A 14,574-nucleotide genomic window follows, 5' to 3' on the forward strand; every position below is an offset into this window, starting at 1 on the left:
AGGGAGAAAGGAGGGACGTCTGGAGTACAGATACACTCAAAGATGAGGAGAATATTTTCTGGATTGAGACTGTCTCTAAATGAAATCGTTCCCCTCTCCCCAGCAAGCTCTAGAACAAAACATAAAGAACAATTCTTCAAAAGAGCTTCACATTTTAGAACAATTTTTTAAAATAGACATTAGAACGTACTGCACTGCAAAAACACAACCTTGATTTTGTACCACCTACAGGACTTGCTACTTGCAGCTTCTGTCTGTAGAAATTTTTGCTCACTTCCATCCCGGGCCCCCTTTCTCTTCGCCCCTGCCCCCAGGGACTGTCAATTCTCAGAAGACCACTGACCTTGCCTGCTCCCGCCTATTTGTTGGATGGCCTGAGGAACATTTACTACTATCTTATCCCTGAGGAATTCTGAGGATGCAGCTGCCCATAAGACAATGTTTCTGCACCTTGCAGGGCTCCTGCGGAAGGAGAGAAAAGGAGTAATTAGTTACTTAGAGCGCCGACTGTTTTTACCTTGAATCACATCTTGCCCCTACGTACTTAGCTCAGCCTTTAACAGTTTACAGAGCAAATGCCAGTCCCCAGAGCTAGCGCTCTCTCCCTCCCTTCTTTCCGAGAGCAGAAGGAAAACAAGCTGCTAGCCTGGGGGGCGGAGGCGGGAAACAGGGGGCGGGTTCCTTCCCGCCACTCGGCCCACGGTGCGGCGCGCGGGGAACCGCGGGGCCGAGCGCGCAGCCCCGCCCCGGGGGCGTCACCGCCCGGCGCCCGCCCCGTCCCCGCGCCGACTGTCTTCCGTTTTCCATTTCCACAGGCGCTCGGGCAAGCTGTTGCTTTGCTCTCTGGCTGGAGCCTGAGGACGCGGGTTGGGTTCGTCTGTAGGAGACTCCAGGCTCTGGGCAACGCCATGGCCTCTGTGCTAAGCAAGGACGTGGTGGACATCGAGGTACCGACTGCGCGCGGTCTCGTCTAGGGAGGGAGGGGGACGCAGCTGGCGGGTGCCCGGAAGGCCGCCGCGGCCACCGCAGGGCCGGGGAAAGTGGGAGAGGCGGGAAACTTTGCCTCCGCGGGAGGCCTTGGGGGGAGGCGGAGGAGCGAGGAGCCAGAGACCCGTGTGGGCTGGCAGGGAGGGAAGTGGGGTGCCCGCGACGGTAGGGGTGTTCTTTGGCTTGGGACCTGGCTGTTTACTTCGGAGTGGGGGTTAAAGAAGTCTCTGAGTGGCAGTGACTGAAGAACCACGAGTGTTCGAGAGAGATGGATTTTCTCAAAGGAGCGCTCATTTCTCACGCAGTCCATCCCGCACCTTCCCCTTTGCCCCTGTAAGCGTTTCGCGTTTCCGGACACCTCCAGTCAGCTGTCCCACCTCCAGTCGCGGAATAATGCATATTTGCAAAGTATAGAAATAAAGATCTGTGTGTCAGCTATAGCAGCCCCTGCTAGCCTTAGTATTGCTTATGAAAATAACATAGAGAAGAATGGGATAAGGTATTGAAAATATGAAAAATACAGTGCCTTCAGAAATACAAAATAAACTGTATTTTCCTCTCGTCAACAGTTTTTGATTCTCTCTTGCACTCTGTTTCTGTAAAAATGTCATCTTTCTTCCTGTGAATAAAGTCCTCCCTGAAATACATGACCATTTCCTTTGACTTCTCCCTAAGACCTTTATGTATGCGATGAGACAGATATAATAACAAACAGTGATTTTAGACGTACTAACCCAATGTCAGCACTTTTGAGCTAAAATAAACTGCTTTGTAGTTTTTTGTTGTGTTTTGTTTGGGGCTTTTTAAAATTTGAGTCTCCTATGCTGGTAAAACATGTGTATGTGCACGCCTATGTTTTCCTTAGAATGAAAAAATTTTCCTTTCCTCAGTCCTTTCAGTGGCTTAAGTAAAATTTTAAAACCACCTGTTTGCAGAAGAGCTGCTTTTTGCCATTGTGTTGCCTCTGTGTTCTCTCTGTCAGTGATTGAAGGAACTTTGTGTTCTGTTTGGGGGATGATAGTAGTGTTTTCTCCAGATTCCATACATTGGTTTGAAAAATCCACTGTAGTAATAAGAACCAAAGTATATTATGTGGACATGTCTACTTAATTTACTTGTAGTTTCTCTTGTGGATAGTTTACTTTTTCATATTGATCAATATGATATATTTAACCCAATGTTTATTCATGCACAGGGTAAAAGATACTTGATTTATGTCATTGTCCTTTTTGGTCCTTGTTACTTTGACTTCACCAAATGCCCCCTCTGCCCCGCCCCGCCTTTTGAAGCTAAGTCAAATAGTACGTTTCTGACAGTATTAGGTAGTAGTGATGTACTGATTTCAGAGATAAGAATGTCAGAGGGCAGATGGCTTTTGGCTTTTGAATTTATCTGTCTCTTTCGCAGTTGTCCATGAAATCAGTTCATAACCATATTACACTAAGGAAAAAGATGCCAGTGAAACATTAACGACCAGCTTAATTTCATGAATTGTTTCAACTAAGACCATTTAAGAAGGTCAAACCCTCACATTCACTCCCCTTAATCTAAGCTTAGTTGGCCCAATATTACTTGATATAGAATAGTGGCATTCAAGCTTTTTCAGCTTTTATGTAGTTCATATATGCACCACACTTTAATCAGTAACATCTTTCATCATGCATGGGAATTTTCTTTTCCCTCAAAGTAATATGCACGATTCAGGAGCTAGAGTACCATGAAATTAATCATTAAAATATAATGCAGTGAGGAAAAATACATTAAATCTAGAGGAACACATCCAAGCATAGATGTCTCAGGTGATCCTATTGACTCACCAAAGCTCATTTTTTTTTTTTGGAAGAGTCAAAATGAATTATGAAGGCTCAATTTTCTATCAAATTTGAATGTATACATTGGATTTGCCTTTTTTGAATGAATTCTTTAAAATCACTGTCTAGAGGTTGATCTGCTTGTGACCATTGCCTTGTCTCAAATATGTGGAGAAGCACGTAATCTTTAAAAAAAATTATCAGTATAAAACAGTAAGTGTTCAGTTGATCAATGTGAAAAGAACAGAAGGTGATGGTGACAACCCGCTATAATAGTGACTAAATTTTCTCCTTAAGCTACCTATAGAACCTCAGGTTTCAGTGAAGCAGCCAAGAAATATTTTTGTTTCTGGGGAAAAAAGTTACTGAGGCTTACAAAGTTGTTTTGTGTGCTCACTCCATATGTCTAGCCTCAATCCAATAGTGCATCAGGGTTTGAAGGGTTGGGAGCATAAAAAACAGTCAGAAAGTCACCAGACTCCAAAACTGAAATATCCCTGGGCCGGCAGATAGGCATAGCAAGGATGCATTAGTAGGTAATAGATACTAGGCAATAGAATCTAGCTCATATACTAAAAAATTATTGTAATTGTAGTAATGGTAGCAGATGTATGAGAAGTCAGACATTTTTCCAGACCTATTAATGTGGTTCAGGGCCTGGGATCTGGAGCAAACTGCCTGTGGTTGAGGTCTATGTCTACCCCTTTTTAGATAGGTGACGTTGTTTGGGTTACCTAGCTTCTCTGTGTCACATCTGCACAATCTGCTAAGTAAGGAAAATAATCATAGACAAGATAATAAACAAGATATAAAATAGACAAGATATAAACATAGACAAGATGTAAAATTAATAAACAAATGTCACAACTTCACATCTTGTTAGGAAAAGGACAAAACATGTTAAAAAATAAAAATATAGAACAAATATCTTAGGAAAATCACTGCCTGTGAAATAACTACTATTTTAAAGTTCATTAATGGTAGCTATATACTTTTAAAAGTTATTTTGCTTTGTGGGCTTACTTTTTGGATTTAGCTAAATTTTGTCAAGACTGACTTTTGAATACAAATTCTCCTGGGAAGGTTTTAAGAAAGGTGAATATCAGACATTGATCACTTTCCCTGACCTCAGCAATACCTTCACAATAATTCATTTAGTTTGAACTGACAACTGGTCTGTTGTCAATATCTGCACTTTTAAAAGCAAGTAAGAATGATTTTGGAAGAGTTCACTTTTGTTCAATGTCTTGTTCCCCTCCACTGACATGGGTAATTGAGAATTTACTGTAAAAGTATAGCAGAGTGAAAATGTATGCAGGTACAGTGAGCTTTTAATTAATTCTTTGGATATTAGTAATTTTGGTAAGTATTTATAGCTGAACTAAATTGCTGTCCACCCCTTTACTGTTTCCACAATCCCAAGTAAAGGTCTATTCTTAGAATTATCAGTTAATGATTCATAAGGGGTTATAAACTCATTTCAAATTTATGTTGAATAAAAAAATGATTTTAGTCCAATGTCCACAAAATCATAATGCTTTTAGAGTTAAATAGAAATGGTTTCTGAATTACCGATACTGTGACTTCTATTCATTTGAGAAGATAATCTAGAATTTTCTGTGTTAATTAAGAAAATAAGATAATAAAACGATGGCTTTGGGAAATGGCAGTATAATGGAAACAACTTGGAGAAAGTAAATTTTCAGAATTTTGAAAACAGGCTTATGAATTGGTAGAGATGGCAAAAGATATTTCAGAATGCCCTTTACCATAACTGCTTTTGCCCCTGGGGAGGGAGGAGGTGCATAGATCCAAAGGAGAGAATAAGGATTCAACTTTGCAGAAGTTATGGGTTATTTATTTATTTATTTAAACTTAAATGTTTTTTACTGCATCCATTTTTGTCTCCTTCCTTTTATTGATTGGGCACCACAAATCTCTGGGAATGCTATCTTGACTTGCCAAGGCTTTTAAAGCATTAAAAAAAAATTTTTTTAAAATTTGTTTTGTGAGTTTGAGTTGTTAAAAATGTGCTTGTTCTCCTTATTTTAAGCTGTCCCGTGGACAATACTTAATTTTATTTTAAAGTATTTCTCCTTTCTAAGGAATTTAGCTGGGTGGTAGAAATGTGTCTGATTATGTGATTTGGAAAGTTACTCCAAATTTGGTTATTCCAATGATAGCTCCTTGTAGTTTTAAGGTACTACACATTCCTGTAGTTAAGGATGGTTATGTATGTATTTCATTACAGTTTTAAAAAGAATTTTACCTCCTACGCATGAAGTAGATGGCTAGTTTCAGTTAAAAACTGAGATTAATGACTAATGATGAATAGGGAGATTTTTAGATTGGATCTGCTTAATCTTAATCATAGCAGATAGTGTTGACTGATGGCTTAATTGTTAAAATGTGCTAAAATTCAATAGTCTCCTTTCTTACATTCTAGAAGGAAAACCCAGTTTTGGAAAGCTCTACATTTACAGTAAGGAATTAGTAAGAATACCAAGAAGATCTCTAGTCAGAATGCTGAGATAACTGGATGATCATTAAGCAATCATATCTTTCCTAAATTGTTGGAATACAGCATTTTACCAAACTCTGTATATAAACAAGCAACAACACAAGAGCTGAAAAATAGACCTTCCAATAAGGTAAACATGTGTGGTCACTGTGGGAGAATTCTAGTAATTAGCATAAAGTTAAGTCAGAAAATTAGAAACACTAAAATTGAAGACAATGAGACTAAAAAAAATTGTCATGAAATAATGTGACAAAGGAACTGTAAGAGATTTGATATAGTCTAGGCTTCAGTGTGGCCAAAGAGATTGAAAAGTAGAATTGGCCAATTTGCTTTTCTGCCTCTTAGCTAAATGGACACAATGATATATAGGAGGAAGAAATCTTCAGTCCTTAAAACTGTAAGGAAAGTTCTGTGTCATTCATATCGTGCCTTAATTAAAAAATATTTAATAAGGCATTCTAAGGTTATAAATTTATCTGTAATCAGGATTTTGATATTCAAATGTGACGTGTTTGCCTTCTGGACTTCATTTGCTCTTAATCCTCCATGTTAAGACAGAAGGTATTTTTTGGCCTCAAACATCAATAATGTGGGTGTTCACAGATATCCTGGAGCCAATTATACTACTGATAACTCTTAATAGGATTATGTCTTTCCTGTGGTTTATAATTATTACTGCTTCTATTGCTTTTAATTAAAATGTTGTACTAGTAGATAGGAAACATCTGTATTTAACTCAACATATAACTTCTTTCAGACTCTTCACCACACTTATCTATATATTGATGTTAGGAACTCATTAGTTTTGTATAAAAATTTTTATTTTGTATTTCACAAAATCAAGCTTCATTTCATGGTTAGTTTGAAAAATAAACCAAAACAAACAAACAAACAAAAATTGTGTTAAAACAGTCCTGGGTTCAGATCCTGACACTATTATTTTTTTATTTGTGTGATTGTGGTCAGGTTGTTTCCTGGACTATCAATCATTTCTTCCTCTGTCAGTTAGTTTTAATCTTAATTTATTTCATGCAGTAAATTAAGGATTTAATTTATTAACTTTAATTTAATTTAATTTTATTTAATAAATGAGGATTAATTGGAGTCATGTACATATAATGCCTTAGACAGCATCTGTCACTTAAAATATGTGCTTTTTGAATGGTAGTAGTTATTGTAAATATTATTATTGCATATATCATCTGTGTTATGTAAATGTCATTTGGCTAGAATGTTGTTCAACTCCAAGAATTAACTAGTGGTATCAAAAGCTGTTAAAATATGTGAAGAAAGGGAGAGTTAATGAAGTTAAAAGAATTATGAGTGAGGCTTATTACAGATGAAAAAATTTTGCAGACATGACTTATGAGAAAATTCCTGAATTCTTTTGGTCAGTATTACCAGTGAGATGGGGGAGTTTTTAAAATTCAGGTCAAATTAAAGAGACCCTCTTCATTTTGAGTTTTATTTCTATTTAAAAAATATTTTTAATACCCACTGTATTACCAACCCTCTAGTGTAAGCTGCAGGAGATTCAAAGGAAGTATGTGGCACAGGCTTTGTCTATATAGGATTATCCACATCTAAATCTCTGGGGAATAAGATTCAGATTCAGCATTGACTGTTCTCCTACCTCATAACCCTTGCTGTTTTACTGCAGTGTACATATGGATTGATTATTTTGGTGTTTTTCTGAGTGTTTTTGTGACTAGATCAGGCCCAAGCATTGGTGAAAATGGTTTCTCGGCATTCTCAATGATATGTAGAAGGGATTGGTGTTATCCTTTTCTGAAAAGAAATCCCTATACAATTATTTTAAGAAAAAGTGCCCAACTCCATATCTCTTTGTGTAAATTGGACTAAACTTATAGTTTCTCTAAGTGAGCATATTAGCTTCAAAGAGAGTTTCTTTCCGGATTTCTAAGCATCCCTGCACACACTATATTTGTATTTATAACTTTTTGATTTCCTAGGAAGGAGGGAATTGGAGATAACCTATTTTGCACCAGGAAAAGGTAAAGTGTGCCCTTTCTAAAGGATGACTCAGATAATAAACTTTGTATACTAGGTTATGGTAATTTAATTTCTTTGAGGATTTCAGCTTGGTTGTGTAATAGCATTCTCACTATCTTCTACCTCTATCATAATAATTAAAGAGACAATCCGTGTCCCTACCTCCCAGGTGCTTGGAAATTGATATTATGAGTGCTTATGAATGTCCCCTTGAGGCACTCCTGGCTAGGCCACTTTGAAGAAAAATCTCTTCATCAATAATGAAGCCCTGAGGGCCACTTCTCAGGGGACCCACACAAAATTACATGTCAACTCCAGGCCTGATTTATACAGATGGTGCTCAAGGATGGAGCCTGACTGTACTTCTCCCTCCCCCAATATTTTATTACCTACCACTCTCTGCAGATCCTCCCCATGCCCTTCCCCACCTTCACCTCTCTCCCAAAACTTCATCCTCCAGTTTTCAACTTGTTTTACCTACTCAAGATTGACTCATCTAAGTAGATCTGTTTGTTTAGTCTTTGTGAAATCCTTTGAATGATATTAAAAATTGACCATAGTAGTATGTTAAAACTTCAGAAATGTTAGTATGTTTAATTAAAGGCCATGAGGAAATCTTCAGCAAAACAATAGAAGATAATGTGTATTTACTATATGTTAATTAAAATAAGTACCCTGGGATAGGGGCCAAGCCTGGGGATATTTTTGCTCCATAAGTGAGATCCCTTGCTGTCTGACCTTGTGGAAATCATTCAACCACTGTGAAGAGTTTGCTGATTCCTCAGTGAGTTTGCTATCGATCAGTCTTTTACGGATGGTTTGTGATACAATATGGCAATGGTGAAATCGTTTGGAAACGTGACCTGCTGGGTGATCATATTAAGGAAATGCAAGGTAGTGGTGTAGAGCTACTGTATTTTACATGCTAGGTAGGATTAAGTGCACCATTTATACCAGCTATAAGGATTTGATATACTTATTCACCTGATTTTTAAACTTTCTTCATGCTTGCTTGCTTCCTTTTCTTTTTTAATCAAATGAATGAGTTAAGTCTAAATCTCTCCTGAGCACACAGAAAAAGTCTGATCCTTCTTATATGGCTGGAGTTCTGTGAGGGTGATCTGGAATTAATAAATTCATATTTTTGTGTGTCTGTAGAGTGATGCTGTATTTAACTAGGAATTAAGACCAGAGATTCCAGAAAGGAATCAGTTTCTCCAGTGTGCTTTTTGATTGATAACTGTCAATGGAAACTAGAGTACAGATAGTGGATTCCCAGCCCCACAGAAATTCAAGTTACCTTTCTCTGACTCTTTGCACCACAGTGTCCTCAAAGCTTTGGGAATCTTCTTCCAAATGTTCTTCCATGACAGATTTTGGGGAGTGCTGGTGAAAAGTTTGAAATCCTTGGTAATTCAAAGAAGAAAAAGTCATTTACTTCTCTTCACAGATCCCTAGGATTAAAGCATAACAACATTCACAGCAAAATACTCTTTATTGGGGGTTAACTTTCAATAATTTTAAAAAATTTCTCTAACTTAATTATTTTTCATGATCATTACAGAAGATTTAAAAGATGCAAAAAAAAGTGAAAAGAAGATCCCAAACATACAGTCATACCACATGAAACAGTCATGCTGATAGTAATTTAGTATTTTCCTATACATGAGGTTTTTTTCCCTAAATAGTTTAATCACGCATAATATTCATTTAGGTATAGTTGATTTACAATATTGTATTAGTTTCAGGTGTATAACGTAGTGATTCAAAATTTTTATAGATTATACTCCATTTAAAGTTATTATAAAATGTTGGCTATATTCCCTGTGCTCTACAATATAACCTTGTAGCTTATTTATTTTACACATAGTATTTTGTATCTCTTAATCCCCTACCCTTATCTTGCCCCTTTCTGATTCCTTCTCCCTACTGGTAACCACTAGTTCTCTGTATCAGTGAGTATGTTTCTTTTTTCGTTATTTTCATTCATTTGCTGTGTTTTATTTTATTTTCTGATTCCACATGTAAGTGATTACATACAGTACTTGTCTTTCTCTGACTTATTTCACTAAGCATGATACCCTCAAGGTCCATCCATGTCATTGCAAATGGAAAAATTGGCAAAATTTCATTCTCTGTTTTGGCTGAGTAATATTCCATTATACACACACACGCACGCACACACGTGCGCGCGTGGCCCCACCCACCAGCAAGCAGGCTGCCTTAAGACCCCCTGAACCCACAGCCTCTCCTGGGCATGGCCCTGTCCATCAGAGGGCCTAAGACTTGATGCCACACACCAGGGAGCAGGCACTAGAAGTGGGACACCCCAGCGCCCTTCAACCAGAGACTCAAGGACCCAGCTCTTTCCCAGCTCTTTCCTGGACACGTACTAGTTCCAGAACCCCCTGGGTCCCACCCCACCGACCAGTATGTGGACACCAGTCCCAGGTCAGTTGCACCTGGCAGCCTGCTGTGGCAGGACCCAGCTCACTTACCAGCAGGCCACCACCAGCACTGGGACCCAGTGGGCCCTGAGCCCTCCTACCAGCAGGCTAACACCAGCTCCGAGAAACCTTGGGCCCCTCAGCCAGCCACCCCAGGGCTGGCCACTCACCAGTGGGTTAACACAAGCCTTGGGACACCCTGGGGCCCTGCAGTCAGAGACCCTGGGACTTGGCTCTGCCCAGCGGTGAGCTGGTACTAGCCCTGGGACCCCATGGGCCCTGGACCCACCTGCCAGTGTCCAGCACAAGCCTCAGGCCCTGCCAACCCTGGCCGCACCCACCAGCAGGCCAATATCAGTTCTGAGGTATCTCCTCAGCCAGCTGCCCTGATTTCCAGCTTCACTCACCAGCACACCAGCACCAGGTCTGGGACACCCAGAAACCCACAGCCTGCTGTGTCAGAACTGGCAGCACAAACTAGCAGACCGACACTAGATCCAGGAACCTTAGCGCTTCGTCCACCCACTCCAGAGCCCAGCTCTGCCTACCGAGCCAGTACTAGTCCCAGGACCCCCTGGCGTTCCACAGCCAGCTATCTTGTGACCCAGTGCTGCCAACCAGTAGCCAGCAGCCTCTGCACAAGGCAAGGCCTGGCAACCAACTGGACGAAGGGCTGGCCACACCTACCAGGCCATCCACAGTAGTCAGCCTGCCACAACAGAAGTACCCATGCAGCCTTCATAGAGGCACCACTAATGCATATAGCTCTGGTGATCAGAGGGGAGTATACTGCTGGGATGCATAAGGCATCTCCTACAGAAGGCCGCTTTTCCCAGGTTAGGAAACATAACCAACCTACCAGATACATAGAAATAAATACAGCAACTTAGGCAAAGTGAGGTGACAGAGGAACATGTTCCAAACAAAGGAGCAACGTAAAACCCCAGAAGAAAAACTAAGTGAAGAGATAGACAGTCTTCCAGATAAAGAGTTCAAAGTAATGATTGTGAAGATGATCAAAGAGCCTGAGAGAAGAATGGATGAACAAAGTGAGAAGTCAGAAGTTTATAACAAAGAGTTAGAAAATATAAAGAGGAACAAAATAGAGGTGAAGAATACAATAATTGAAATGAAAAATACACTAGAAGGAATCAACAGTAAATGAAATGATACAGAGGAACAAATCAGTGAGCTGGAAGACAGAGTAGTGGAAATCACTGAAGCTGAACAGAAAAAAGAATGAAAAGAAATGAGGATAGTTTAAGAGACCTCTAGGACAACATCAAGCTCACTGATATTCCCATTTTAGCGGTCCCGGAAGAAGAGAGAAAGGGAAGAGAACATGTTTGAAGGTATCATAGGTGAAAACTTCCCTAGCCTGGGAAAGTAAACAGACATCCAGGTCCAGGAATCACAGAGAGTCCCAAATAGGATCAACCCAAAGAGGACCACACGAAGACACACTGTAATTAAAATGGCAAAAATTAAAGATAGAGAATATTAAAAGCAACGAGGGAAGAGCAACGAGTTATGTAGAAGGGAACTCCCGTAGGCTATCAACTAACTTTTCTGCAGAAACTCTGCAGGCATAATATATTTAAAGTGATGAAGGGGAAAACCTACAACCAAGAATACTCTACCCAGCAAGGCTTTCATTCAGATTTGATGGAGAAATCAAAAGTTTTTACAGACAAGCAAAGGAAAAAGAGTTCAGCACCACCAAACCAGCTTTACAAGAAACGTAAAAGAGAGTTCTCTAAGGGAATAAGAAAAGGCCAAAATTAGAAACATGAAAATTATGAAAGGAAAAAGCTCATTGGGGAAGGCAAGTCCGCCACATACAAAGCTAGTAAGAAGGTTAAAAGACAAAAGTAGTAAAATCATCTATATCTGCAATAGGCTACACAAAACAAAAAGATGTAAAATATCTCAAAAACAGTAGTAGTGAGGGGGTGGGGAGTAAAAATGCAGGGTCGTTAAAATGCATTTGAAATTAAGAGATCAGCAACTTAAAACATATATATATATATACACACATACATATATATATTGCTATATATAAACCTTATATTAACCACAGACCAAAAATCTATAATACATACATGCAAAAAAAAGAGAAGGAATCATATATAATTTTATATTTGCTTTTTTATCCTGTCAGAAGTATTTCCTTACATTCTTACTATTTAAAAGGCAGCGTGATTCTCTGGGAGTGGAGATACCAAAGTTTATTGAAAACATTTATTATCAGACATTTGTTTTTAGTGTGGTTATTAAAAATAATGCTTCAACAAAATTCTTAAAATGTAAATATACTTGAGAGGGTGACTTTAATGATTTGTAGTGCATTTCAGTTCTGCCCTTCTAACCTACAATGATTCAACTGAATTAAGCATTTTTAAAAAGTATTTTTTAGATGGAAAAGTGTCTCATTATTGGGTACAAAGAAAGGACAAAATGGAATTGGAACCAATCACCCATTTGCCTCATCCTCCCACCACTGACACAAGGCTATGGAACACTCAGGCATCTGGATGTCCTTTCCTTTGATGTGGATATGACTTGATTTGTATTCAGTCCTGATCTGATGCTTATTTCTAGATTGTGGCTTTACTGCCTGATGATGGTTCCTTATTTTTTCTGCCCTGGGAGAACAGGATGAGTAAGGTTGGGATTCAAGTTGTTATCTTGAATGAATAAATCTCAGGATGTGATTGCAAATGAATAAATATAACACCAACTGCAGATGTCCCAACATGTGGCCAAGGATGGAAACTTTTACATTGTAGCCCCACCTTTAAAATCACTCTGTCAGGTCAGATTCTCAAAGAATTCTTTCACTTTAGGTCTTTACATCAGAAGAATGAGTTGTGTGTGTGTGTGTTTTTGTGTACACACAAGCACATGTATGTTTGCAATTTTTTCCTTTTTCTTTTCCTCATAGTACTTAGGAAGAGGAAAGGGGCAGTTAGTGTAACTACTTTTGCCTCAGCACAGTTTTCTCACATGACAAATTTAATAAAGCAAAACTTTTTTTTTGTCTTAGATGTGTTAACCAAAATAACTTAAAAAAAACCATTTTCTTTTCTTTATTTTTCAAATTTTAATCTTTTGGCTGTGCCTCGTGGCATATGGGATCTTAATTCCCCGACCAGAGATCCAGCCTGTACCCCCTGCGTTGGAAGCATGGAGTCTTAACCACTGGACCACTAGGGAAGACCCAAAATAACTTTGATTCATGCTTCATTTTAAAGCTAAAATTTACTTGCAACCTGAACTCTGAACATTGGTATGCTTAAGCCTTTATATTTTTTGAAAGAGATAAAAACATTTGTAGAAGAAAATTCTCATATGTTCATGAATATTACTGCCCATCACCCCTTCATGCCAAAACTAGACAGTAATAAACAAAACTTTAAAATATTTTTATACATGTTTAAGATCACATTATCATGAAAGGATTCTAGAAGAGAAATTATCCACTGCAGGTATGACTATTTTAAGGATTTGAAATATTTTTGAGTTGTACAAATTCATATGGCTGCTATCAGTGTATGAATGTGTATGAAATGATACCCTTGAAGGTTAATATTGATTTTTAATTTTTAAATAAACAATTTGATGAAAACTGTCTGATTAGTTAAATTTGCATTTATTTGAATATTGTAAGTTTGAACATTTTTCCACATTTTAAAATAGTTTGCATTTTCTTTTAAACAAATTATATTAACAGAATTTTAATGTAATAATAAGAGAAAATAAGAAATACAAATAAGAACAGTAGAAATATCACCAATTTTAAGAAAATTAAGTGCTAATGAATTACAAAATCAGAACAAAACTAATGCTATTTTGGAAACATACCATCCACTAAAACTACCCTCAGATAAATTCAGAAATGGCAATAGATCAGTAGACTGAACCTATTAAAATATTTATTGGTAATATGTAATGGATCATTATTATTTATTTTAATTGTAATGAAAGGGTAGCATGGATTAGTGATTAAGAGTATAGGCTCTGGAATGAGAGCGCTAGTGTTTGTATCCTAGCTCTGCCACTTACTAGTTTTTGACCTTAGCAAATAACTTTTTTTGTTTGTTTCCTTGCCTGAAAAATCGGGGCAGTAATAGTACCTATATCATAAGATTGTTGTATGGTTGAAGGAAATAGTGCATATTTTTAATAGTTCTAACGCATAGCAACTGTGTAATTAATGTCAGCTGTTAAAATATTAATAATGGGGGCTTCCCTGGTGGCGCAGTGGTTGAGAGTCTGCCTGCCGATGCAGGGGACACGGGTTCGTGCCCCGGTCCGGGAAGATCCCACATGCCGCGGAGCGGCTAGGCCCGTGAGCCATGGCCGCTGAGCCTGCGCGTCCGGAGCCTGTGCTCCGCAACGGGAGAGGCCACAACAGTGAGAGGCCCACGTACCGCAAAAAAAAAAAAAAAAAAAAATTAATAATGGCTACTAATTATTGTTTTGACTCCAGTGGACTTTGTATCTCTGAAAATACGGTGTTTTGATATTTTAAAAACACAGAAATCTACTTTTTTTGTTTTGTCCATTTAAAAGTATTTATAAATTTCTTACTGTGTGCTAGGCACTTGTCTAGATTTCAGAAACACATCTGCAAACAAGACCAAAAAGATTTCTGCTTTCAATAAAATTGCACTACAGTAGGCGAGTAATAGACAGTAAAAAAAACTTTAAAATGTGTGGTTAGTTTTAGACAGTATGACGAGTTTTGGTAAAAGTAAACCAGAGTAAAATGATGCAGAATGACTAGTAGAGC

The 14,574-nt window shown here is 38.4% G+C and overlaps 1 protein-coding gene across 2 annotated transcripts in view; it reads left to right on the top strand.

Annotated features, from left to right (window-relative positions):
* Positions 1-782: 782 nt before the first annotated feature.
* The window catches only part of DPYD (dihydropyrimidine dehydrogenase), an 825,900-nt gene continuing 812,108 nt past the window's right edge, over positions 783-14,574 (top strand). Inside the window, exon 1 of one of the 2 annotated variants that reach the window (XM_089919140.1) lies at positions 783-947. In XM_089919140.1, coding sequence (XP_089775266.1) covers positions 909-947 — 39 coding nt within the window. In that variant the 5' untranslated portion in view covers positions 783-908. The remainder of the gene's footprint in view (positions 948-14,574) is intronic. The other variant, XM_022553288.2, reaches the window with a different exon arrangement.

This window comes from Delphinapterus leucas, chromosome 1, assembly GCF_059928025.1.
Source record: "Delphinapterus leucas isolate spDelLeu-1000000601 "Yukka" chromosome 1, BTC_Dleu_Yukka2, whole genome shotgun sequence".
Classification (NCBI taxonomy): domain Eukaryota; kingdom Metazoa; phylum Chordata; class Mammalia; order Artiodactyla; family Monodontidae; genus Delphinapterus; species Delphinapterus leucas.